This window comes from Physeter macrocephalus, chromosome 1, assembly GCF_002837175.3.
Source record: "Physeter macrocephalus isolate SW-GA chromosome 1, ASM283717v5, whole genome shotgun sequence".
Classification (NCBI taxonomy): Eukaryota; Metazoa; Chordata; class Mammalia; order Artiodactyla; family Physeteridae; genus Physeter; species Physeter macrocephalus.
The window spans coordinates 55,286,882-55,310,049 of record NC_041214.2 but is presented as its reverse complement, the minus strand read 5'-3'; the positions used below and the strand labels follow the sequence as shown (position 1 = coordinate 55,310,049).

At 41.5% G+C, this 23,168-nt stretch overlaps 1 protein-coding gene across 4 annotated transcripts in view; it reads right to left on the bottom strand.

Moving 5' to 3' along the window:
* The window catches only part of PPM1L (protein phosphatase, Mg2+/Mn2+ dependent 1L), a 353,976-nt gene extending 332,631 nt beyond the window's left edge, over positions 1–21,345 (bottom strand). For 2 of the 4 annotated variants that reach the window (XR_003680160.1, XM_024124286.3), the window contains exon 1: positions 17,758–18,890. Coding sequence is in view for 3 of the 4 variants with exons in the window: in XM_024124286.3 (XP_023980054.1) it covers positions 17,758–18,156 (399 nt within the window). In the remaining variant the exon portion in view is untranslated. Of the gene's footprint in view, positions 1–17,757; positions 18,891–19,195 lie in introns of those variants that run through there. The other 2 variants (XM_028490691.2, XM_028490697.2) reach the window with 2 other exon arrangements.
* Between the last annotated feature and the right edge of the window lie 1,823 nt (positions 21,346–23,168).

The following is a 23,168-nucleotide window of genomic DNA, read 5'->3' as shown; positions in this document are numbered from 1 at the left end:
GGAGCGGCTGGGCCCGTGAGCCATGGCCGCTGAGCCTGCGCGTCCGGAGCCTGTGCTCCGGCACAGGAGAGGCCACGACAGTGAGAGGCCCGCGTACCGCAAAAAAAAAAAAAAAAAAATGAGTCAAAACACAAAATGTTCAATTGTCTGTCACAGATCATAAGTTCAAAGGAGGGAATGATTACTTAAAGCTGACTTACCAAGGAAGAATTCACAGAAGAGCAGGAAATTGAGGGAAGCCTTGGAATAAGGACAAGACACAGCTATGGGAAGAGGAATGAGAAATCTCTCAGAGAATGTAATAGAGCTTTTAACAAGTAGCAGCAGTGGGCATGTGTACCCATCAGGTATTCGGGGAATAATAAGGAGACCAATTTTGCTGCAGTGCAGAGCTTTGTGTAGGAGAGAAACAGAAGATAAGGTTGAGTAAGGTAAAGTAGTCAGGGATGCCATTAGGAGAACTCTACAAATTTCAGAGAAATAAATCATGGTTGGTAGAAATCACAGACTTTTAAAAAGAAACAATGTACAACCCAGTGAGTTTAGAAGAATGATCTATCAGAGACATCAATGAGTAGATTGGAAGGAAAAGTGACCAGAGACTAAGCGACCAGTTACGAAGCCACTGTCACAATCCTAGCAGGACGTGATGAAAAGCCTGAATTAGGATGGTGGCAGCGTGACTATAAAGATGGAGACAGAGATGAGAGGTATGACACAGTCTCACAGACTTGAATGAAGAGGGAAGACGCAAAGGTGACATGGTAGTTTCAAGAGTGGGAGACTGAGAAAAAGCACCATGACAGAAAGTGACAAGTCTGGAGATGAAATTAATCTATGAACACAGGAGGCAAATTCGGTTTCAGACAGGTTGTTATGGAGGTGACACCAAGAAAGAAAACAATAAGTCAGCATGCAAAGATGTGGACTCTAGATGGGAAGGAGAGCACTCTGCTCAGAAAGGATGACTGAATCCATGGGAGCTGCAAAGATTCTGGTGCAAAGAAACAAAATGGCACCAGCACACTGAGTACAGCTGTCCTCAAAACCCAGGTTCATAAGGAAGTGAAAACCTAACAGAAGTCAGAGGAGGAAAAGAAAAACATAAGTGTGTCACCAAGGCTGGGGAGATGAGTCTTAAGAAGACAAAGGTGGTCAAGAAAGCCAGATCCTACAGAAAAATCTATGAAGATGAGGGCTAGAAACAAGCCATCACACGTGGCAGTTATGAGGCCTCTGGAGACCTGCAAAAAAACCAGTTTTGAAAAAGAGTCAGATGATAATAGGAGATAAATAAGTAGAAAGGAAGCAGAAGCAGTGTCTACAGTCTCTGTTTTCAAAGGCACTTTTTTAAGAGAAGTCTCTTTCAGATTTTTCCTTTGGAATACAAGAACATGTGGTTTTAAGAACATGAAAGAATCTGATAATACAAACTGTCCTTAGTGGTCTCAGGCCCTGGTCTTCTCATCCACTCTCCTTGTTTCATCTGATTTCTTGGTTACCCTGTGCAACCTCTCAACACCTCTTATTTTTTGGCTATACTCCTAGCCTCTCTCAGTAAGAGAGAGTCATGTCTAACCACTCCTACCCCTTTCACTTCTTATTCTCTTTTTTCACTCACAACATAGAGATGACGATAAAAGTCAGATTTTACAAGAAAACCAAGATTTAATAACCATCCTCTTCTGTGTTTTCAAAAGAAGACCATCTTCCTAAAAGTACATTAAAAAGGTACTCCACATCATTAGTCATTAGGAAAACGCAAACTAAAACCACATTAAGCAACCACTTCATGACTATTCGAAGTACTAAAATTTAAAAGACTGGCAAGGATGTGGAGCAACTAGAACTCTCATACACGGAGGATGAAAATGTAAGATAGTACAACCACTTTGGACTAGCAGTTTAGCAGTTTTTTAAAAAGCTAATATACACGTACTGGGAATTCCCTGGTGGTCCAGTGGCAAAGACTGCATGCTCCCAATGCAGGGGACCCGGGTTCAATCCCTGGTCAGGGAACTAGATCCGGCATGCCACAACTAAAAAAAAAAAAAAAAAAAAAAAAGATCCTGCACGCTGCAACGAAGATCCCACGTGCCGCAACTAAGACCCAGCACAGCCAAATAAATAAATAAATAAATAAATATTTTTTTTAAATGAAAGCTAATATACACCTACCATACGATCCAGCGATTCTACTCCTAGGTATTTACCCAAAGGCAATGAAAGCAAAAGTCAATACAAAGACTTGTACATGAATGTTCACAGGCAAAAACTGGCATCAATTCAACTGTCCAACATCATGTGAATGGATGTTCAAATGTTGGTATATCCATACAACAGAATGCTAAGCAATAAAAATGAATTAACTATTGACAGATGCAACAACATAGATGAATTTCAATGATTATGCTGGGGCGGGGGGCCGGGAGGGAAGCCAGGAAGAAAGGAAGTACATACTGTATATTTCCATTTATATAAATTCCATTTACAAAATGCAAACTACCTCTATAGTGACAGAAAGCATATTAATGGTTGCCCAGTGATGGAGGGATTGGAGGACATTGGAAGAAAGGTATTACAAAGGGGCATGAAGAAACTTTTGAGGGTGATGGATATGTTCATTATCCTGATGGTGGTGATGGTTTCACAGGTATATATAAAACTCATCAAATTGTATATATTAAATATGTGCAATTTACTGTATGTCAATCATATCTAAAGCTGTTTTTAAAAAGGACAGTTGGGACAATCAGCAAAATTGGAATATGGACTGTGTATCAGATAATATCGTACCAATGTTAAATTTTTTTAAATGAAGAAAGTGGATACCCTAATCTCCATTAACAGACAGTCACCATGAAGGCTGGAGATGAGGGCTTCTCTCTGGTAAAGTGGAAACATCACTTGGGCACTCCCACTGTTATCCTATTTTTGAGAGAGAGAAAAAAAAACTAGCTGTCCCTTCCATCAAAGAATTCCCTCTTATGCGATATTTCCAAAATACATGCCTGCCTGTACTCTTTCATGTCTAAAACTGCTTGCATTACATAATCCTTTGGGGATAAAAAATTTCCATCACTATGTGGCTCTGTGGACCAGAGCAGGGTCTATGGCTCTAATAGGAAACTGTAAAGAGCTTCTCTGGCCACTGTCAGGATCCCAGTTCTTTACTCGCGTGATTTCTTCATCAGCAGCCGTTTGGATCTCATAGATACTTAAAATACAAGCTTCCTTTCCAAGAATTCCTTGCTGCTCAAAAAGTCTCATTCTTAGACAAACCCAGGACCGGACATTTATCAAAAGAATTTAGGCCTGAGGTACCATATCAGACACTCAGGAGAGACACCAGGAAAGTGGGAAAGGTCAGAATTCCTGATTGGTCTCTCTTCTGAAATCGCTGGAGAATAAAATCCCCCAGGATCTCAAGCCATAGGCAAGAAAGAAATAGCAAGTATAAACTACTTCTATGTATTTATGAATACAAATTACCAGGCTGAGTGCCCATCTCTGTATTCCCATCTAGCGTGAAAGATATGGCTGGCACTTAGATTAAAAATAAAGTATTCAGGGCTTCCCTGGTGGCGCAGTGGTTGAGAGTCCGCCTGACGATGCAGGGGACACGGGTTCGTGCCCCGGTCCGGGAAGATCCCACATGCCGCGGAGCGGCTGGGCCCGTGAGCCATGGCCGCTGGGCCTGCGCGTCCGGAGCCTGTGCTCCGCAACGGGAGAGGCCGCAACAGTGAGAGGCCCGCCTTCCGCAAAAAAAATAAAGTATTCAATATGGCATTATAATTATCTCTCTAAAATTAACTTTCAAAATAATCAGGATAAATTAATCTTACTCCTAACTCCAAAAAGCCACATGTTTATTCTGCCTTGTACTTTTAAAACTTTAAGAAACTAAATCTTCTCAAAGTGATCACACAAATATATAACATGTTCTCTCTAAAAGAAGTTCCTCTCATCACCTGAAAATCTCAAAAATATTCTTCAATTTCTTATTCTATTATCTTACAGAAGGTACAGTGAAATGGTACTATTTACAAATTTACACAAATTCAAGATATTCTTTTATATCATTTAAAACACCTTAAAACTATATTTTACCTGCACATACTGCATTTTATTCTATACTATATGTTACTTGGGATATTATACATTTATAACTACATATTGCTCTACAGAATAAGAGGTACAACATCACATACACTGTTCTTTACAGTCAATTTGAGGGAACATTCCAGGGAGATTTTGGCTATACATGATCTTGTCTTTTTACACCAACTTAGGACCTAACCCCCTCAGTATGAGACTCTTCCACAATCAGCTGCCGTTTTCTTACAAAACATGTAGAAGAAATTAGGGCAAGGATCTTCTTGAAGTCCCAGGGGGAAAAAAAGGATAACCTTCACCAAAACCGGCAGAGGTGCCAGGGGAAGATGGCTCCAGACCTTCCACTCCTCTGGAACCAGAAGGAGGGATTCCTACGTGCATCTCATCTTGCTAGGTCTTCCACAACCTGCAGAATCAGTATCTTGTACGTCCCATACTATGCCTATTGTTTAGACTACTAATGCTTCCTAGGACATTTTCATGAGATGGACCTAGTGATGACAATTTTTCCCCAAAGAAGAAAAGACAGTGTTCTTGGTTTCATGTAATCAATGCACTCTGGTTTTCAGCATCATATCTACACTCACTTCTAGTCCTTTCTTGTGATTGTTCATTCTCTATGTTACTATCCCTGGAAAATCCTTTCTTCTTTGGCTCTGACTTTACCATTGCTTTTCATCTTTCATTATATCAGTAAAGAAACTTTAGCCCTATTGTCCATAAACTGAAGCCATTTCACATTCCCCTCATCTCAAACTTTTTAAATAATCTCAAATACAAAAACATGATAACACCCACTATGATGAGTATTACAGAACATTGTTCTGTTCTAACTAGTCCATTGAGGCAGGAAACAAAAACAAAAAGTATAACTATTTAGAAAGTCGAAGACACAAGTACATTATTTGTAGACACTATGATTGCATATCTTTATGGGGGAAAAAAATGTAGTGAGTGAATCACCAGAAAAGCTACTAAAATTAAATGGGAAGTTTACTCAGTAAGTACTTCTATCGACTGGCAATAATCAGTCAGGAAAACAAAAAGATGTCCTTGTTGTAATCAATCTATAGCAGGAGTAGGATGAGTACTCTATAGGCACACACAGAATTTATTCCAAGTGCATTCATTTGTCCTACAGAAAAATCTGAAGACTTTAATGCCCTCCCTCCTCCCTGTAGCCTAGACCAGTGCCAGAATGCCCCGCTCCAAAATGCGTACAAAATTTTGAACCTCCCAGGAATCTCCTTTCCTTGGCCTTGAGTAGATTCAAATATTTTTAAACAAAATAATAAAACTTAATGACATTTAATAATTAAGGGACAAAAATCCTACTGAATTTGACCAAATTCATTTTCTGAAACAGAAAGATGGTAAAATGGATAGCCAGCAAAAGACCTGCTGTGATACTTCCACATTTATCAATAGCATTAACTGTACTGAACACACAGTCATATATTAGAGAAAAAAAAAACACCTGTTACTCTCCAAACACCCAGGTCCCTCCTTGGGTCTTTACAGAGAACAGAGAGAAAACTTGAATTATTTAGGAAACTACCTCCTCATAGTTTTTCAAGACTTCCTGGAACCCTAAAATACCAAATTTATATCTCAGCTTCCAGGCAAAGTCATCCCTAAGGCAATTCGAAAATAAGATGGTTTACCCTTTTCTGAAGTCTTCTAAGTTCCCCCCCCCCGCCACCATGTCAGTGTTATATACTTTACAGCAACATTCTTCCACGAGGTTGCAAATGTGTAGACAAGAAATGTTCTAGGCTACCTTCTCTGAACCCCCTTCCCACCTGCGGGGTCCAACCAACAAACATTCCCACTTCCCTTTCTTCTAGATAACAAAACTCTAGTTTCGTTCACCTTTCTAGGCTGTCATGACCTCCAGAGGCAGCTGGGCTCCTCCCCAGACATGGGGTGAATTATGTTGGGTCAGAGTTCATCATCATGGTGATAGTATTCCCATGGCCAAGCCATTGGTTTAGACACGGACACAATTCTGGCCTAGGAGATGTGAGGGGTAGTTTCTCGGAAGGTTTTCCTCAGGCTTTAAGAACGCAGGACAGGTACAGTTTCTTTTTCATGTCTCTGGATGTAGTTATATAAAGACTTGAAGTCACTGAGCTGCTGAATTAACCGACCTTCGAAACACGTAATTCCAGGCCATTTGTTATGTGAGATCATAAATGTCCCTAGAGTTTAAGCTGCTTCCACTTGAGTATTCTGTCACTTGCAACCAAAAACTTTCAAATAATGCACCACCTAGATATGCAGCTCAAATTTACTCCAGCTGAAGCATTTAAGTCTCTGACAATGGACATAAAAGACAAAACCAGTCAATCTGTAAAACTGGAAGAGAACATTTCCTTTATTGCCAAACTAGCTCTTTACAAAAAGGAGGCATTATTGATTATCTGGAAACATCATTCTGTCTTCGGTTGAAATTATCTTGTATCTCCTTTTTCTGAGATGAGTACTTCTCCCGTAAATTTGATGTACCTATTTAATATGGGGGGAGGAGATTTTTGATTACCATAATCTTACTGATTTACAAATGGTAACAACTTAATCCTAAATTATCTCTGTTGAGGCCAGACTAAAAGAAATAGGCTTAAACCAAAGGGATGTAGTTCACATATAAAGACGATTTTCCTGAGAGGATTACAGAGAAAAAAATTCTCCAGGACCAATGTGGAATCTCCTTGATGAAAGTCTTTAAAAATAGATTATTCATGTAGCTGTGAAGCCTTAGGCACTATATTTGGATTATATGACAATTCAAGATCCCTGCCAGGCCTATCTAAAGAGAAAATTTATCTTCTTTCTAAACAGAAATTTAGAAAAACATCTAAGTGTTAAAATAAGAGAAGTAAAAACTTCTTAATCCCAAATTCTGGTACAGTTATATTTATCACATACCTGTGCAACTCAGTTCTTATAGAAAATTCATCTCGTTATACTAAGGATCAAAAAGGTGAACAGTATGATCGAAATCTATGTTTCAATTTCTATAAAGTCCTGACAGTGTCAGTTAAGAGGCTTATTGGCCAGAAAATGTCCAGTGACTAATTTAACTAAGAGTTAATTTATTTAATTAAAAAGAGAAATGAAAGCACTTACTAGATTAAAAAGGAAATGGTATATACTTATCAGAATAAAACAGTTTCTGACCTATGGCAATTCTATAACTAAGAGAATAAAAATTTTGTAATGTTTTTAGGTGTAAAACTTTACTGCCCAAGAGCAGTGCTGAATGTACACTGTCCTGTTAAAAATACCACTTCAAATATTTAAGATTTATTACTACAGGGCATTAAACCCCCATTCACATTTATAAGGATCAACAATGTTGAAAAGCAAATGCAAATAAGTATTCACTTCTCTAGGGAAGTCATAAGGTTTGCTGCATAATGTGCAGTGGATAACTGGTCTTCGGCTTAGCAACTAAGACACACAGATTATCTGTCAGCTGCTCACACAGGAGCAGAACAAGGAGGGCAACAATGATGGACGGTATAGTAAAGAATGTGAGTCTCAGAAATACAGCCTACTGCTATGGTGACTTACACTTTTGTAGAAATTATAAAAAGGCACCCTTTCCAAGTGATTACAGGCCCAGAGATGCCTGACTTGCAGATTTATATTAAAAACAGAGTATAACTAGCCATCACTAAAGACTGGGCTTGACTAACAGAACAAAGTATTAAGTAGTCTTCTGGAATGGAAACATAAGACGTAGCATCTACTCAAAGTAAACATACCAACTCAGTATTATAAACAAATGAAAAGGGACTTCCCTGGTGGTCCAATGGTAAAGAATCCACCTTCCAATGCAGGGGACTCGGGTTCGATCCCTGGGTGGGGAACTAAGATCCCACATGCCACGGGGCAACTAAGCCGTGGGCCACAACTACTGAGCCTGCGTGCCTCAACTAGAGAGAGAAAACCCACACGCTACAACTAGGGAGAAGCCCGTGCATCACAATGAAAGATCCTGTGTGCCACAACTAAGACCCAACAATAATAAATAACAAAAATAATAAATAGATAAATAAACAAATGAAACAACAGTATTTTGCTCTTTTAAATTTACAGTCATTTATGTATTAGGAAATTATTTTGGCCCTCAAAAAAAAAAAGGGGAAAAAAAAACGTGCTTCAGTATAAAGATAAATTATGCAAATATACACACACCCCTACATACTTATTCTAAAGTCAAGCCCTTGGTACTTTAAAATAAAATATAAATCGTTATTGTTTATTGAGAATGGCTATGTTAATGCCACCATAACGTCTATGCAAGCCTTTCATGAGTCAAGAGGCAAAAACGTCCGGGATTCTCTGTAATGGGTTAGAGATTCTACCAGCAAAGAAGGGGAGTGGCTGAGAACAGCTGTTTAAGTGTGAGTCACCGCCTGCTCTGACTTCTGACCTCTAATTTTTTTAACTTCAGGACTTTCTCAGGTAATTATAAGATCTACCTACCAAGGTTCCAGCGTAGAGTTTTCAAGAGCAACGTGTCACAGGGACACGGGGACATAACTGTCAAAGAAGAAACACCAAGTCTTACTGACTAACACAAGAAGACCAGGCAGGGTCCACCTAACAATGCTATCTGCACTTTATTGCCCAAATGATGAGATTTGTAGAACTCCAACCAGAAACTGATAGCACAGGCTTTGGAGGTAAATAGCTCTAACTTTGAATCCCAGTTTCAAATCCTAGTTTCACCATCTATGAACTGTGGACAGTCCTTTGGCAAATTACTTAACCTCTCAGTGCCTTAATTTCTACATATGTAAAATGTGGATAACACAGTACCTACCTCAAAAATTGTTATGATAATTAAAATTAGGTAATGTAAGTAAAGTACTTTAAACACTACCTGGCATATTATACATATTCAATGATTGTCAACCATTATTAATATCATTACTACCAATAATAGTGGTTTCTTTACTTCTCTTCTGATCCAGAAATCCCACTTCTGGAAATCCACCCTGGAGAAATAATCCAAATTACAGTAAAAGCACAAAAACACTTATTACAATGTTACTTATAACGGTGAAAAGTTAGAGGAACCTAAATGTATACCAATAAGGAAGCAATTGAGTAATTTATCTATCCATTCAGTAAAATATCACTCCATCACTAAAAAATATGTTAGAAATATAATACAGAATTGTGGAGCAAAATAACTAAGGGTTTACAGGATTATACAAAGTGAAAAAAAGCCAAGATTTAAAGCTATATGTATAACAATGTAAAATTATATTTTAAATGCATATAAAAAAAGACGAGCAAGTAATACACCAAAATCCTAACAGTGGATGTGACAGGATAATGAAATTTGGAGTGATTTTTTTTCTTTTCTATACTATCTATCATGTAGTTATATTACTCTTATAATTTTAAAATTAATTTATTTTTAAATATGTTTAATTTGCTGCAGATTTACTTTCATATTTATTAAATAGGATTATTAAAATGGTAATAAAAGTTAAACCACAAAACTATATTACTGAAGTAGTTCAAGATTAAAGTAGAAATTAGAATAAAACAAATGCTTCAAGTACTAACGTTCAAAATTAAAATATCACTTTTCAAAAATCTGAGTCCCTGACGAATTATGTGCTTACATTTAAATTGAACAGAGCCCAGGGAACATTTTCATCTGAGACTGAATGATATACATATTTTTTATTTTAAAAGCAGTGTCAAGGAAATGAAATCATTTAAGAGATATGAAGATATAGTTCTGTTTTTTAGTCTTGGAAAAACTATACCTCGTAACAAAGCCTAAATTATTCCTGTTAACAAAGTAAAATAGTAATAAATGCCTTTCCATTTGAATAAATCAGATATTACATACAATGTATATTTTCATTGTTTTAAAAGGTATCCATTTAGATAAGGTATGACAGAAATAATGTTTTACAAATTGGGGAGCTAAACAGTCAACAAACATTTTATGAATCCCAAAAAACATCTAAATATACAGGGAAAAAGGGAAACAAATTTACAGCCAAACTCACACTATTCTCACTACTGCCCAAATTTGCTCTTCTATCAACCGCCCTCTATCATGTTGATGCTGTCACACTGGGGACCCCCACAGCAGTCTTACTACTTCAGAGGGTCTCCAATTCATCCCTTCCCCCTTTCCAGCAATGGCCCACACCCCTAGGTTTCCTCTTCACTGCTCTGGCCCAGGCTTCCCCAACTGACACCCCCCCCACACACACCCTTTCTATCTTGTTCATTCACATCAATCCTCTATATAGATTAGAGGAACAGAATTACTAAAGCATGGATTTAAAAGCCATTCCCTTGCTCAAAAATATCCAATGGTTCTCCAGTATCTACAGCACATGGCCCAGGCTCCTCAGTGTGGCTTTCAGTGTCAGTGCTGACAAACGTTCCAGCAGCATCTCCAACTCCTCACCTGGGTATACTGTAAACTCCAGGCTAAGGCTCCTCAACTGTGGGTCCCAACACACATGACACTGTGTATCCTGTCATTGTAAGTAGTCACAGTTTGTAACCAATAATGGCTCAAGTACCAAAAACTTATGAATTATTTACTTTTTAAACTAAGCTAGAAAGGATTCAGGTTTATGCCTATAATGTCTTCTCATGTACCTGCGTTAGAAATGGGGGTGGAATTTCTGCTAGGACACTGTGAACTGCCTATCATTCTGGGTTCCCCATGGAGGTGTGTTACACATGAAATCTCATCTGTCACATGAGTCCACACAGTGGAAAGCTGTTCCAAACCAGGGTTCCTCAAAGAGTGGCATCACCAGAGGTACCTTCCACCTGCGAAGGGAACAAGCAACCTGCCTCACTTCAATTTAATTGAACAGTTAAATTTTAAAAGCCACCTTTCTGTTCATAAAGAGCCATGCGAGGGGGACAGAAGGACTCTAGAGGCAACCAGAGACTAGGAGAAGAACTTTTTTAGAATCGTTCTACTCCATCAAGATGGAGATAGATTATTAGCAAGTTGGAGGCCAAGAATTTCATTTTATGTACTTTCTACTCAAAGTGCTGATATGAAGTTTCTTTTTTAAACAAATATACTTAACTTTAAAAAAACAGATACCTAAAAAACAATATGGGACTTCCCTCGTGGCGCAGTGGTTGATAGTCTGCCTGCCAATGCAGGGGACACAGGTTCGAGACCTGGTCCGGGAAGATCCCACATGTCACGGAGCAACTAAACTGGTGTGCCACAACTGCTGAGCCTGCATTCTACAGCCCGCAAGCCACAGCTGCTGAGCCCACGTGCCACAACTACTGAAGCCCACACACCTAGAGCCCGTGCTCTGCAACAAGAGAAGCCACCACAATGAGAAGCCCGCGCACCACAACAAAGAGTAGCCCCCGCTCTCCGCAACTAGAGAAAGCCTGCATGCAGCAACGAAGACCCAATGCAGCCAAAAGTGAATAAATAAATAAATTTATAAAAATAAATCAATAAAAAACAATATGAAATATATCATGAAACAGAAGGTACTTAAATATGGAAGAAAAATGAGTGGGCTTCTAGATTACAACATATGGGGAAAGCCTGCTCTAAACAAATAGAGCTACCTGCCTTTCTTCCAGCTGTGACTGGATTTTACTTCCTCTGATCCATTTTCACACTTTTTCTTCCACCTGTGATGTCATCTTTTCATCCTCCCTCCACCCAATCTCTGTCTACTGAAATGCTAGGATATAGTCAAATGTCAGTTCTTCTTCAAAATTATCCAAGACTCCCCAGGCTCCCTCAGTCAGGCCACCATTCTCTTGTAGGTGGTCCAACTGCATCTTGTAGTTCTGCTATTTTTTAAAAACTCATCTCTTCAAGTAGATGGAATGCTCCCTGAGGACAGAGAATATACTGATTCATCTTGGGCATCACAGAGAGCATAACTCTGTTATGCCACAGACTATACAGAAAATGTTGGTTTAATTAAACTGAATTTCTAAACAATCTGTTCAGAAGATGCACCATGGCCAGCAGTCAGGATCCTACATTCACCTACAAACAGCTGCTAAGCACAGGACAGGGATGGGTTATTAAAGGGAAAGTGCGGGGCTTCCCTGGTGGCTCAGTGGTTAAGAATCCGCCTGCCAACGCAGAGGACACGAGTTCGAGCCCTGGTCCGGGAAGATCCCACATGCCACGGAGCAACTAAGCCTGCGCACCACAACTGCTGAAGCCCGTGCCTAGAGCCCGTACTCCGAAACAAGAGAAGCCAATGCGATGAGAAGGCCGCGCACTACAGTGAAGAGTAGTCCCTGCTCATCTCAACTAGAGAGAGCCCGTGCACAGCAACAAAGACCCAACGCAGCCAAAAATAAATAAAATAAATAAATTTATTTTTTTAAAAAAGGGAAAGTGCCTCCCCCTTTTGGGGCAGAAATGTTAATGTGCCATTTTAAACCAAAATAACCTGAATTTTCTCTTAAACCATAAGGCATTTGTCCACACTAAATCTACAGGCTTCTTGTACATCAGTAATGTGGGAGCCCAACATTTACTAACATCAGTTGTAACGTCTGGAAGGCAGATCATTCATTATGCCACTCATAATTTATTTATTTGGAAGTAGTATATCTTATTTCAGAGAGTAGCCAATGAAACTTACATAAATACATATACCACAAGATAAAATGACATATCTAAGAGGAGAAAGAGAAAAATGGGACATAGGAAAACTAAATGTAGGAAATATAAGCTGTCCTGGGAGTGAGGTTTATGTACCAAATTAATAAAATTCTGCACACTTGCTAGAGGTAGGTCAGAGGTTTGGCTCTAACACTTCTGGCAGCCAACAAACACAGGATGATCCCATCAGTTACATGATTCAGCATCCTTAAGATAAAAACAAAAAGCTCTTAGAGAACTCTCTCTTCCTTGGTCCTCATAAAGAGGATATTACATACTGTAACAAATAAAGTCCTCAGTGACATCCCTAAAGTTGATTTGTCAGAGAGCTTTGGGAGACCGTCCCTCATAACAATCCTCACAAACAAATGCCAGCACACAAGTCAATAAATGCAAAATGACAGAGAGGAAGGAGGAGAAAGGCAATCAGGGCAAGGTGGGGTCTAGGTACACAGCTCCCTGCAGGTCTGGATTTATCAGAGACAGATTTTATTCTATCTAGACTAACCTAAAATCCAGAGGCTTCAGGCATCTAATTCTCTTTGAAATTATAAACAAAACTTGATGCTCAGGTCCATTTTTCTGGGGGATATGTCGGTAGTTTCATAACATCCTCAAAGAGAAACATGACTCAAGAAAAGTAAAGAACCACTCATCTAAAGAACTAGACTGTAAATATCCTTCAGGCAACCCTCCACAGGCAGTTTTTCTTCTGAGCTTCTGAGAAGTGCTAAGCCTCAAGACTATAGCCCCTGACAAGCACCGGAAGTATAGCTTCTCTCTGATGTGAAGTGTGGAGCTCTAAGCTTAAACCACTGGCCAAGTTGTGTGTCAATTTTATGATACAATGATATATGACCTTTAATACAGTAATGTCCATAAGCATAGAGAACACATAACAATCATTCTTCTACATAAGTTTCAGCCATGAAAATTGACAAAGGTGCCTCAAACAGTCAGTGATATTTCTTCTAGCTAACAAAAAGTTTAAAACAAAAAACACATTTTGCCTGTGGATAAAAATTATAGATAAGTATCAAAAACAATTTTCTTAGATAAACAGTATTTTGTAATTTTAAAAATAACCTTTCCACGTTAGTTGATACAATCTAAGCTATTTTTTTCCTTTTTGTTATTTTAATTTTCATTATACAGCAAAAGAGTCACTGCCATAGCTTTAGACAGACAGACAGACAGACACACACACACACACACACACACACTTTCAACCATCCACTCATAGTATGGTGGTTAGAATGTTATCAAGGGCCCAAGGGAATCAAGTAAGGAAGCTGGCCCATAGCACCTCCAAAAAAAACATGTCTCATTAAGCTATCATCCATCTGGAAGTCAGCCATCCAGAGTCTGGTCCTCAGCATAACAAGTCTGGAGACATAGCTCTGTCAAAAATACACAGTTGAACATAGCTTTGTCAAAAATACACAGTTGAACAGACTCAAGAGAACTAACTCATGTTAACAACTCAGAAGAGGCTGAGGTACAAGTCAGAATACCAATTTGTTAATTATTCATAAAGAATATTCCTTTTCACTACTCAGAAAATTTGTACCTGAAGCCAGGATGCTACTTCCCCAATGCTAGGATACCTGGAATCCTAAATTAATAATCAGTTCACCGGAAGTTAGAACAAACAGTGATAGAGAGCTCGGTGGATACTAATGAATTATCTAATCTAACCTTTCTAGTGATCAAAGTTGTGGCTTTCATGTGTAGAGTCTCCTTCCTTCCCTTGGATACTGTTGCCCCAACACTGCAGACTTCTTGGTCTCTAAGCTTTCTTCTTCCACATCCTTCTCTCCATCAAGTATTTTTCTAGATAGGGTATTAATACAACTGATGACAGTGAACCTCACATGCATTATTATCCGTATTTTTCAGGTTAAAAACTCCCAGATACAGCTGCTTAAGCAACTTGCCAAGGTCACAGCTAGTTTAAGGCAGAGCACAGATTCAAAGCCTACACTTTTAACCTTGCAGTAAATGATGCCTTCAAGGTGTCTTTCCCAGGGCCTCGCACCTTCCAATTTGATTTAAATGACCCTCTTCAGTATTCCAATAACACCCTAAGCACACGATGACTATAATTTCTGGTATGCAGGTCTATCTCTCTCACCACACTGAAACTTTCTGAGAATGGGAATCATGTCTCATTCACCTCTGTATCCCTAGTGTACTATCTATTTACCTAGGTAAATATGCAAACTAATTTGTCCACTGGTTTAATATAAAGCTTATCAAACTGAAGGCCTTGAATAAGCCATGCAGTCTAAGGAAGGTCACAACTTCTGCCATCAATAAACATCTCATCTAAAAAACAGAATGAAATAGATATACAAGGTGGCTTAGGTTCCTTCTGTATCTAAAAGCACTACCATTGTACATGGGTCCTGATTTTTAATAGCCTATCTTATTAGTTTGAATTATTAGAAATAAAATTAAATTCCTCATCATCTTCCATACCACACTACGGACAACATATATGTGTATGTAGAGAGTTCAGAAAAAGCTTCCTCTTTTCTGAAAGGTGATAACTATCATCTACACCAAAATCAAACAGTGGCACCCTCCTCTGGTGAATATTAAAGAAGCTAAACAACACAGAAGACAAGAATTAGATGGTCGGATTCTCTTTGAATGAAAGAAAAAGGAAGAGAGAAATACCTAAGATTGTTTGTCATCACATTCCCAATAGCAATTAAATAGCTCTTTTTTATAACTCCTTATTTTGCCCTAAAACAAAGCCAAAATGAATGAACTGGCTATGCACCGTAGGATGTTATAGACAGAACAATTGTTCTGTTTTTCAGGGTACTGATAATATTAATTATTTTGCAAACAGCACTTTTTAATATAAGGCACAATGAAACTCATTTCATAGTTTAGCTAACAATGATGATCTCCTTTATTATTTAAAAATTTAACTAAAAGCCCTATACATGTAAAATATTTCTAGTTAAATAAAAGCATTTTGCATGTCCCTTTTCTGAATGGTACATTTGCCAAAAGATAATACTGGAAATTTTTCAACCTGAAATCTGTTGGAGTCTTCAATATTCACGTTTTAGAATATCAGCTTAGAAGAAAATTTAAAAATACCCATTCACTTACATGTGCAGGCTCAAAACATGCCAATACAGCACACCCAGACGAGCACAACCCAGAGTTTCACAACATTAATACTACATCCAGACCTTTAAGTTAAGAATAAAACTGTACTTTCTAACACAAGAATCAGATCATCATCTGCCAACAATTTTAATGTAAAGTATATAATAAATACAAGCTTTATTAAATGATTTACAACAGTCGAGGCACATAAAATGAAAATATAGACATTCTGACTCAGACCAGGAAACAAATCAGCCATTATATTGGCAACCTTATCTTTCAGATATGTTTTTTACCCAAATACACAGCGTCCCTTCACTCAATTAACTTCATATCTTTCACCTACCCAAGGGGAAAGGAAAGAACCCCCATACTACACAAGAGGCTACAAATTTACAATCAGTGAGAAACCTTCGTTTTGAAACACAGACTATAGAAAGGGCTAGGGTGGATGGAAGATAGCAAAAACTGATTTCAGCTCTACCAAATAAATTTTCCAATCAAGTTTGCCATTCCTGGCAAAGTTGGTTCTACCAGGTAGGTACATACAGTATGTGGGAAAGATTAGCAGAGGGTTGGGTGAAGTGACCTTGTATCAAAGAGAGAATGCAGTTAAGATACCCAGTTGAGAGCGTTCTCAATGTTCACCCAAAACAAAGGCCAAAGAACAAGCTTGAAAGAGAATGATATCCCCTACAGCCCACCCAGAGACCAGAAGAGGCAAGAGAATTGAGGGGGGAAAGTTGGATGGGAGGAGGGGGCGGGGGGAGGAGGAAATGATGAAGAAGGGGTGGTGAAGAGGGAGTGCGGGGAGTAAGAAAGTATGCTTAAAAAAAAAAAAAGTATGCAGCAATGAAACTTCCAAACTGCCAAGTTTAGAGAGATGGGGTGGCTGGCCTGCTACTCTTTGGAGCACCACTCTGGAGCCTCATTTGCCACTCACTTCGCCTGGGACGATGCCCAAGGACCAAAGGCAACTCTCGCCCCGACCTCCAGGAAATCTGAGCCCCGACAAGCAATCAGGGTGCCGCAGAAATGCGGGAGAGGGACTTGAACCGGCCTCTAACCTCATCTCTTGCTCCCACATGAACCCCAAATAAAAGAATTTAGAAGCAGGGAGACGTCTGCGTCCCATGCCAGCCAGGGCGCAGGGGCGAAATCTGGGCACCGCTACCTCTGCGGGGATTGCCACCTCTGCAAAGGCCAGAGGCATCTCGGTCCCGTGCCTCGATCCAGCTAAAAGCAGGCGGCCAGCGAAGCGCTGCTGTCAAGTGGCCGGATTGCACTTGCAAAGTTAATGGAATTGGGAAGAAGCGCAGCACTGCCCCTCGGGTTCCTCCTCAGGGTGAAAGAGCTGGAAAGGAGTCAGAGCTTCCTTCATCCTTACTAAGTCCTCACTGATTCGGCTCTGCAGATTTTATCTTTTTCCTAACGAGAATCAAAGATTTCTTCCTTCTTTGCGCCTAGCTTGGCCTCAAACCCCAGAACAGGGGCGCTGAGGCCCTGGGCCAAAGTTCACTGTAGAAACCATTAACTCTCCCAGCAAAACTAACACAGTCATTTGCTGGGCTCTGGCCTTGGGAAACCTCACAAATTATGAGGCACGAAATAGGTTACGGATGACCTTTCCTCCCCCACACTGGAACCTCAGTACAAGAGGTCTGGATCCCGCGGTGTTTCTGGCAACTTGGCCACGTTTGGAACTAGTGGCTTTGTCCAGCCCGACACCAGGTCATCACCACGCCCCTCGCACTCAGGTGCTACCCGACATGCACACCACGCCCTGTTGTTTACACATACACAAACACACACACACTCAAAACAAAGCCCCAGAGAACTCCTACCTCGCCCCCGTGCCCGTCGAAGATCCCGAAGATGGATGGATGCGTCTTATTGGCTAGGTCCGTAAGAACTTCAAAGCGGTCCTCCATGTGGTCTCTGCGGCCCTGGATGGAATACACGGCCACATTGTGGCTCTTGAACTCCCAGGTCTTGGAAAACTCGGCCTCCAGCACATCGAGCCCTCCCAGTCGGTCGTTCTGCATGATCTCGGCCACCTTGCCCTTCACCATCTTCACGGCGTCCCGGCTGGACTTGACGATGGTCTTCACCTCGTCCGTGTGGAAGAAGTAACTCCACAGCGCCAAGCTGATGCACAGCAGGAAAAGCGTCTCAGGTCTCAGCAAGAAGTAGCGCATGATGCGACCCAGTAGAGACAGCAAAGTCATTGTATCCTCTATCATTTATTATCGCTAGAGCCCCAACCACCAGCAGCGACGCGCGCCCCGAAAGCTCGCCGGGTCCCGGAGCACTGCGGGAACAGCCCGCGGGGAGGGAGGCGGAGCAGCAGCCGAGGGTTAGGGGGAGGAGGCTCACGGAGCCGGGCGGGAGACAGACGAGCAGGCAGCTCCGAGCCCGCACGGTGAACAGAGGCAGTTTCCCTTTTGTCTTCCGGCCTCTGCGGCCGGAGGCCCGCGCCCAGCACACCGACGTCTGAGCCCGCCGCCCGCGCCTCCTCCCTTCCCTACGACCCTTTGTGAGGCGGCGGCTGCCGAGACGCCGGCGGTGGCAGCAGCAGTCGCGGGTGCCGGGGCTGGACGAGAGAAATCAAGTTAAAGTTGCGCCGGGCGGGTCTGCCGCGGTGGGCGGGAGAGTTCCGGGGCGCTGGCGCCCGCGCGGCGCCTCCGTGGGTGCCCCCTCGCTGCTCCGGGGAGCGATCGGCAGGTGAAGAGGCGCGAGGCGCTAGAGCCCCGCGGGTGAGGGATGCACGTCCCCTTGGTCGCCGCCGCAGGGGAGCGCAGAGCGGGCCGAGCTCTCCGAGTCCTTCAGACACCCAGGGGACCCCAGAGAATAAAAGTTTTGCGGGAGCCTGGGCAGAGGCGGGGGTACGCGGAGCCCGGGGACGCAGCACGATCGGCGCGGAGCCGCAGGCGGCCGGCCGGGCTCTGCCTGCCTACCGCAGCACCTCCCTGTTCCGCTCCGCTCAGCTCGGCTTGGCTCTGCTGGGCTCGGGCGCTCCCTCCTCGCGCCGCCGCTCGCGCTCGCCCCGCCCAGCGCTCGCTCGCCCCGCCTCGCCCCGCCCCTTGAGCCGGGACTCGAGGCCCGGAGGTGCTCGGGCCGAGCTGTCAAAGGCCGAGGCAAATCGGCGGCGGCTGGCGCGCTTGCAACTGCGGGCGGTCCGGGCGAACCGAGGGGGGAGGGAAGGGGTGCCTCTGCAGCCGAGCCCGAGTGGATGGTCTTGTCTGCCTCTTGTGCGAGCTCTCAGGACAATATAATACTGACCCTGGTAGGCTGAACGGTGGTTTCGCGGGATCCACTGCTACCGGCTGGAAAAAAGAGGGAAGCACGTGAGCGTCCCCCCTTCCGGCTGGCGGCACGGTAGTGCGGTCCCCGCCTCGCCCGGCATAAGGCAAGCGAGAAGGGACGCACTTCGCCTGGCTCGCAAAGCGAGGCAGAGAGCTCGGACCCTTGGTTTTCTGGGACAGAGGCCTGCCGGAATCTCCCGAGAGGCTGAGAGCGAGCGTCGGGCCTAAAAACCTCACGACGAGAAAAGACCTCCCAAGAGCAGCGGGATGTGAGGATTCAGAGCCACGTGGAGCTGCGCTCTGATGATAACCTCGGGAGCGATGAGGCTGGGCTGGCCTCTCTGCGAGCTACACTCCCCTGGAGCGGGGACATAGCCACGAAGGCATCCCGGGTCGTAACCCTTCCATAGAGAGACACGGAGCCTCCTAGTGGAGCCCCCGGGCGCTCCTGACCCTGCGGCGGGGCTAGGGCTCCGACTCCGCTGTTCAGGTTTGCAGGTCCCTTTGAAGCTCCGAACTAGCGGCCTCCTACCACCTCCTCAGTCACCGCAGGAGAAGGTGAAATGGGGGCAGGAGTCTTTCGTTAAGCAGAAGTGAATGGGCTTCCAGAAGCCATCAAGGATAACTTGTTGAAGCATGGGGGAGGTGTCGGTGGCCTTGAAGATGCTGGGAGAAAAAGAGAAGAATGTACAAATCAGCTTAGAATACGGAAACAAGTGAGCTTTAAAAGAAAATATTCATTCTTGCTACCCCTGTCCAGGAAGAAGAGTGCTGATCTGCAGCTTCCAGTTCGCTAGACTTGAGAATGGAGGCTGCCTGATTCCCAGCCCAGCCAGAGGCTGTCTCTCCAAACATTCCTGCTTTGGAGTGATCCCGACTAAGTTTTTTTTTTTTTTTCAATTAAATTAAAAGGAGTAAAACACTGGAAGGAAATATATCAAGATGTTAACGATGGTTAACTACAGTAATAAACTGTATGTGGTTTTCATTTTCTGATTTGAGCTTTTGTTTTCTACACTTCGAAAGTTTTTACAAAAGTCATAGATTGCCATCTTAACCAGAAAAAAAAGAAAACTTTGACATTTAAATGGCATGTACAATATGATCTCAATTATATACATAGGCATAGAAAAGGAAGGAAATGTGAAGAATTGTTAACAGCATGTTATTTTTGACAACTAAGATATGGTCTCCTGTTCTACTTTGCACTTTTTGGTATTTTCCACCTGATAAATAGAGAAAATAAGCAGTTTAGAAATAAATGAGATCGGGACTTTCCAGGTGGCGCAGTGGTTAAGAATCCACCTGCCAATGCAGGGGACACGGGTTCTAGCCCCTGGTCCGGGAAGATCCCACATGCCGCGGAGCAGCTAAGCCCATGTGCTAAGCCACAACTAAGCCAACTAAACCACAACTACTGAGCCTGTACTCTAGAGCCTGTGAGCCACAACTATTGAAGCCCGCGCGCCTAGAGCCCTTGCTCTGCAGCAAGAGAAGCCACCGCAATGAGAAGTCCACGCACCCCAACGAAGAGTAGCCCCCACTCACCGCAACTAGAGAAAGCCAGCACGCAGCAACGAAGACCCAATGCAGTCAAAAATTAATTAATTTTTTAAAAAAGATTGCCCCTTCGTTTAAAAACAAAACAAAACAAAAAAATAAACAAATGAGATCATTCTGTTCAAAAGTCGTTAAGTGATGAGGTTCCAAAATGAGCTAATGAATTCAAAGATTAGTAACTATAAAGCAAAGTAATGCATTAGTGTTATTATGAAGATAAGTTTATGATATTTCTTACTGTAAATTAGCAAATGGATTTAGGGTGCATTATCAGTCTCTCTGTACATGAATCTGTTTCTCTGTGGCAAAGGCAACTTGCAGATAAGCTGATCAAGACTTCAAAACTACAAGTCAAGCCAGGCCCTGGGGTAGAAAAATTCCAAACCTAGGGGTCAATCCAACCTGTCCACAACATTACTGCATTGACGATAGCAGCGAATATTCATGAGAGGCATGACTTCTGGTTCTTCCATACCTAAATAAAGAAGAGAAAGGACCATACTGGTCTCTGGAGGTTAAATAACAAAAGAAGGGCTTGACTTGATTAATAAATCTAGATATCCTGCAGATTCCGTGTAGATTTGCTTTGACATTTACATCTAAATAGTTCATTTGTGTGAAAATCAATAAAATGATTTTTCAAGCAGACTCTATAGTCATTTTCTTATTTCTATTAAGAAATTAATCTAGTATCATAGTGATTTCTTAAACACCCTAAATGAGCTTTTTGTTATAGTTTACTGTGAATTTTTTTAATCTTTATAAATCCATTGTTTATTGTATGACAGAACTGAAACCCTTTAGGAAATAATTATTATTTGAACCTTAGGTCTTTTTTTTTTCATTTTTATTGGAGTATAGTTGATTTACAATGTTGTATTAGTTTCAGGTGTACAGCAAAGTGAATCAGTTATGCATATACATATACCCACTCTTTTTTAGATTCTTTTCCCATATAGATCATTACAGAGTATTGAGTAGTGTTCCCTGTGCTATACGGTAGGTTCTTATTAGTTACCTATTTTATATATAGTGTATATATGTCAATCCCAATCTCCCAATTTATTCCTCCCCCTGTGAATTTTAATATGTATGAGAAATAAAAAAGACCTTCCTCTAGTGACAAACATTTGCATATTCCTTGGGAGGGATTGTAAAGGTTTTTCATGTATATCAACTTATTTACATTCTAATAACAATTCTATGAAGAAGACAGAGGAGCTATTATCTCTGTTTATAAATTCAAGGAAAGTGAGGCACAAAGATGTTAAGTGATTATCATAATTCAGCAAATATAAAGTTGGAATCTCAAGCTCAGTTCTTCTGACCACCAATTCAGTACCCTAACATCCATTGATTGCTCAATGACACCGAGATGATTAGTCTAATTTTTATACTTCTCTAGTAACATTTCAGTAGATCTCTGTTATAGAAATCTCAAAAAGAATACACGGTTCTTTTTCCACAATTCTGACTTAAACCTTTGGGATAAGCACTGCACTATGAGTATTTACCTCACCCATCAAGGATATTTGCAGGGCAGAAGACAAGTGCAAGTAAACTATCCTTCATCTTGACGTAGAAGTCTAAAAGATTTGTTGCTAAAGTAAAATGCTATCTGAATTTCAGAGGGAAGAAAAGAGTACCACAGAATGTACATTTTGCAAATACTTTACCATTACAAGTGACATGGTAATAAACAGAGAGCTAATTGCAATCCTAGGCTTTCATGAGATACATAAATAGTTACCAGGTAATTACCATTTTCAACTATGCAATTAACTCATGTCAACCTTGCGAGTATATAAAGAACATAAAATATGGTGTATTTTCAGAAAAAATTTCAGAGTTGTAGCTCTTAGGTTTAAGAAATCTTTATAATACAGTTTGATAACAAATCTATGTTCTAGTGTGATGGTGATCCATGATGTCCTCATTTCTTTTTGTTTTTGCCACCTATTGCAAAGTTATAAAAATCAAATATGTCAGCTGAGCCTCTGAATGATGAATGTAATAAAAATTCCCTGAAATAAATTTTAAATGAATCTTTTATACAGAGAGAAATTCTCTGCACATTTTAAAATTTCCCGGGCTTCCCTGGTGGCGCAGTGGTTGAGAGTCCGCCTGCCGATGCAGGGGACACGGGTTCGTGCCCCGGTCCGGGAGGATCCCACATGCTGCGGAGCGGCTGGGCCCGTGAGCCATGGCCGCTGAGCCTGCGCGTCCGGACCCTGCGCTCCGCAACAGGAGAGGCCACAGCAGTGAGAGGCCCGCGTAACGCAAAAAAAAAAAAAAAAAAAAAAAATTTCCCAATTACCAGTTTGATTTGTATTCTTAAATTGTTCCTGCAATCTGCATATAAGCCATCTGCATATAAATATGTACTATTA